The sequence below is a fragment of the Phasianus colchicus genome, chromosome 2 (genome assembly GCF_987193195.1).
Source record: "Phasianus colchicus chromosome 2, bPhaCol1.hap1.1, whole genome shotgun sequence".
Classification (NCBI taxonomy): Eukaryota; Metazoa; Chordata; class Aves; order Galliformes; family Phasianidae; genus Phasianus; species Phasianus colchicus.
This window is the reverse complement of record NC_143437.1, coordinates 76258353-76262618: the sequence shown is the minus strand read 5'-3', so window position 1 is coordinate 76262618 and position 4266 is coordinate 76258353. Positions and strand designations below refer to the sequence as shown.

Genomic DNA, 4266 nt, shown 5'->3' with positions numbered 1-4266 from the left:
GAGCGCCGTCACGTGGCCGCGCGGCCGTTGGAGGGGGCGTGGCGAGGCGTCACGTGACGCGCGGAGGCGCGCGCGCCCCCTTCCCGCTCACGCCCCTCCCCAGCCGAACCCCGCGCCGCGGGGGGATGGGTAGCGAGCGCGCGCTCCTCCCCGCCCGTCCTCTCCGGCACGTGACCCCTCCCCGGAACGTGGCATTGTGTAATCACGTGACGCGGAGCCGAGCGAGGAGGGGGGCGGGAGGCCGAGGCGGCGAGAGGGGGGGCTGCGTACGCGACGGAGCGGGGTGCGAAGATGGCGGACGAGGAGGCCGAGCAGGAGAGCGGCGGTCCCGGCGGCGACCTGCTGGAGCTGCGGCGCCTGCGGGAGCGCCTGCTGGAGCTGGAGACGGGGCTGCGGGAGAGCGCCGAGCCCGCCGTGCAAGCGGCCACCGAGTACTGCAAGCAGCTCTGCCAGGTCAGGCCGCCCTCCTCTCCGCTCCTCTCCCCTCCCTTCCCCCGCTCCGAGCGGGCTGCTCAGGCTGCCGATGCCGGGGCGCAGCTCGGGGCCCTGCCCGGCGGCGGCGTCGCTCTCCGGAGGAGCGGGCGGCCGTTGGCCCGGGGCGGCGGGCGGTCGGGCCGGGCGGCCCCTCGCGCTGCGGGCCGGGCTCCCGCTTGACGCCGCGGGCTGAGGGCAGCCGGCCCGCCCCCTGCGCCCGGAGCCGCTCGGCCGGCCCGCGCTCCCCTGCCCCCGCCTCCTCTCCTCCCCGGCGGCCGCCCCGCGTCTCGCGGTCTCCGGGCCCCTTTGTTGCGCTCTACGGCTCGGCTCAGCCCAGGGCCCTTTGTTCCCGGCGGCGGCGGCGGACGGACCCCCCTCCCCCTTCGCCCCCCCACGTCCCCTGCTCTCCCGCACCCCTCCTCCCAGGGGGGCGGCGGCCCGGCGTCCGGCTCCTCCGCTGGGGGGGGGGAAACCGGAGCGCGGCCCGGGTGCTCGGGGCCCTCGGGCGCTCCGTGCCCTGTCTCGTAACCCGCGGCGATTCGGAGTCGTCGGTATCCGGGATGAGAGGAAGCGGTGGGGGACTAAACTTAGCGCTCCGGTGACGGCAGGAGGTCTGAAGGTCGGCGGTGCCGCCCTCCCTGTCGCTCCCTGCCCTCGCGAGGAGGGGTGCGTGGAGCACCGCTGTGTGGAGGTGCGGCGTGCCGCAGGTGCTGCTGCTGAACTGCTGACCCCGCGGCATCCCTCGCCCGACAAACTTCGGTGTGGGCTGCTGCACGGCACGCTGCTCCATCTTAGCCGTGCGCTTGTCTGTGCGTTGCCCTCCTTTCTCCTCCGTGTCCTTTTTCGGCTGCCATTGGGCATGATACAGTGTGTGAAACAGCCCTCGAGGCGCTTAATTTCTCTCAAACTCCTCCCGTGGCTTTGGTCTTCGTTTTAACAAGTGGTGTATCTGGTAACAGCACTAACGTCTGTTTACACGTTGCTGTCAGCCGTTCGTGGTGCGCGGACAAGTTTGTAAAAGGTGGAATGGGTGATCGTGGATTCAGAGGTGGTTTTTGATCTTGTGTCGTGTGTGGCTTCATGTCTTTTCTGAAGGAGTTTATTCCTGGTGGAAGCCATTATGGGGTGCCCATTTACATGTCTGTCACTTCGGCTCTAGCTGAGCACCACTCTTTGGTAACCAGGGAGATCCACTGTCAAGCACTTTGTGCACGTTCCCGTCTCGTGTTTGATTTCATTCATACAGGACTTGTATTTTAGGTTCTCTTTTGTCGAAATGTGTCACACTGTACATGGGTAGAACGTCTGTGTGGATGCACAGAAACAAGAGTGGTTTATGTTGGCTCGCATCTCTGTGTTCTCAGCCTGTCCGATCTTTGTGGCGGCTTGCTTAGATTTGTAGTGGTGAGGTGGAAACCTGGCTCTGGCCTGGGCTGACAGCTGAATGAGCTGTTTGTGGGCAGACATGGTTGGCCAAGTGGGAACGCAGACACCTTTCTGGCACCAAGTAGATTTACCAGTGTCAGAAGCAGATTTATCAAATTATGATCGCATGTATTTAGTGAGCAACTTCATGAGATTCGGTTGGTTTTAGCACAGAGCAAAAACTCATACAATTATTAGTTTAGTGGCTGTTAACAAAAGTCCATTTTGAGGCCTGATTCTTTCTGAAATGTACTCCTTTGAAAAACAAGTCTTGCTGTACCAAAAAAGTTATGTAGAAATTGACTTAGGGAAGAATCTGCGCTCTTTAGAAATGTTACTGTCACCTCTGTAGCAAGAGAGCAGGAAGGCTGGACCTGTTCCTCCTATGTGCAGGCATCATGATGTGTAACACTGAGAGCTGATACATGCTGTTCCACGTTGAAAGACTTTTCTTTAAGCTGAGATCTAAACAGCCATAATAGAATCATTAAGGTTGGAAAAGACCACTAAGTTCATCTTGTCCAGCCATTGACCTGTCACCACCATGCTCACTAACTGTGTCCCTCAGTGCCACATCTGCAAGATGTTTCATGAGAAGCAGTCACATTGGCTGGATGTTTTTCACACTGCTTCAACAGATTTTTACACTCGTTCACCTGTGCTGATGGTGCCAAAATACTTGCTCAGCTTCTTCTGCAGTTTCAGTCCTTTATTGGGGCTAACACAAAACAGCACTTACGGTTCAGAGAGTAGGCTGAGCTGCTTAGCTTGCGCTGCGTGACAGATTATGAAAAATTCATGTCTTGCTAAAAGCCATCTCAGAAGTCTGTGTTTTAAATAACAGTTTAAGGGCATCTGCCATGATTTCTAGAATCAAATCTTTGGATATATGTGCTTAAAAGAATTTGTCTGCTCATACGTACAAAACAGAGGGCCTTGTTTATATCTTGAGTCTGGAAGGGCAGCGCAGAGGAAGTATTCCAGTGTTTGCCTCAGTGTGATTTCACCTGCATGGTTTTCTTCATGCTTAGTTTCTAGGCACGAAATAACTACGCAGAACTTGGAAAATCATGCATTCTGGTTTTAGCTTACCAATGGAGCGCATTATTTTTAGTTGTTATCAAGCAAAGTTCACATTGTTACAGATATATGTAAAATGCCTCTTTGTGATTTGTATTTTTCTGTTGCAGTTTGGAAGTTAGCATGTCCACAGCAGTTGTGGCAAGCGATGCGTGCAGACTAGAAGTGGCAAAGCAAGTATCTTCACATGTAGTGACTGTAAACTGACAACGTGAATTTGCAAGAGATCAGAATGGTCCAAAGAAAGTGGTGTTTTCATCACCATGTGGTAGCAGGTTACATTCTTCTCTGACTTTGTTCTTTAAGGGTATCTGTTGATTCCCATCTGCTGATTCCCATCTGTATTCAGTTACAAAAGAGCAAAATGAGTTTTTATTCCTCTGAGAGCTAAAGAAAACGTGATGCCAATGAGTACAGCCACTACGGGCACTGTTCCTTTCCCATTTTTCATTGCCCACTGTAACTTTTATTTTTTATTATTACCAAACAGGTAAGAAAATTTATTTTCTAGCTAATGTGGTGTTAAGTCATTGAAGTACTTCTGCTTACTCCAAGTATCTTTATATACTTGGTATGTTTCGTCTTGGACCTTATAAATCTTATCTGCATGGCTGTTTCTGGCTTCTATTTTCTGAATCTGCTTCTGTGTTTTTTTTCCTTCCTGTTCTTTCTTTGGAGGGTACAAACCCTCTGAAACCATAAGGTCATCAGGTCTGTTGTATTAACACACAAGTTGTCAACAGATAGCAAGTTGTGTTAAAATTATGAAAAGAATTGGAGCTTTTGTACTGTATTTCCATACTAACAAAACGTACCAGCGGTTTCATCCATTGGTTGTCTTATCAGTATTGTCTGCTTATTAGGAGAAAATCACGTGTTAAAATATGCTAAAAAGTGAGTTTAGCCTTTGGTATGACATGTTAATATTCTTTCACGATAGCCTGCTTATTCATTATTGGCCATCAGCCTAGGGTCATCTTAACACTAGTAGCAAAAGCCAAGTGCTGATGGAGAACTTTGGAGGGGAAAAAAGGGACTTTGCTACTTAATTTAGAATTAGAAAAAGAAATCCTATTTTTCAACTGATGTTACAGCTCCCTGTAAGTGCGTTTGGTTGCTGCTTTTTAAAAACTGATAGTAATTATGTATGGAGGTACTAATGAAGTATTCATTAGGGACCACTTGTGTATTGGTCCCACTGTAATAACTTATAGTCCTACTTCCCTCTGTGTTGTGTTTTCTAGATTAGGTCTTAATAATATTAGGTTATAGTAATCTGGTGATCAT

The 4266-nt window shown here is 51.6% G+C and overlaps 1 protein-coding gene across 1 annotated transcript in view; it reads left to right on the top strand.

Moving 5' to 3' along the window:
• The first annotated feature begins 105 nt into the window (after positions 1-105).
• Positions 106-4266, top strand: part of ZNF292 (zinc finger protein 292) — a 56551-nt gene continuing 52390 nt past the window's right edge. Inside the window, exon 1 of the mRNA XM_031611200.2 lies at positions 106-453. Coding sequence (XP_031467060.2) covers positions 292-453 — 162 coding nt within the window. The 5' untranslated portion in view covers positions 106-291. The remainder of the gene's footprint in view (positions 454-4266) is intronic.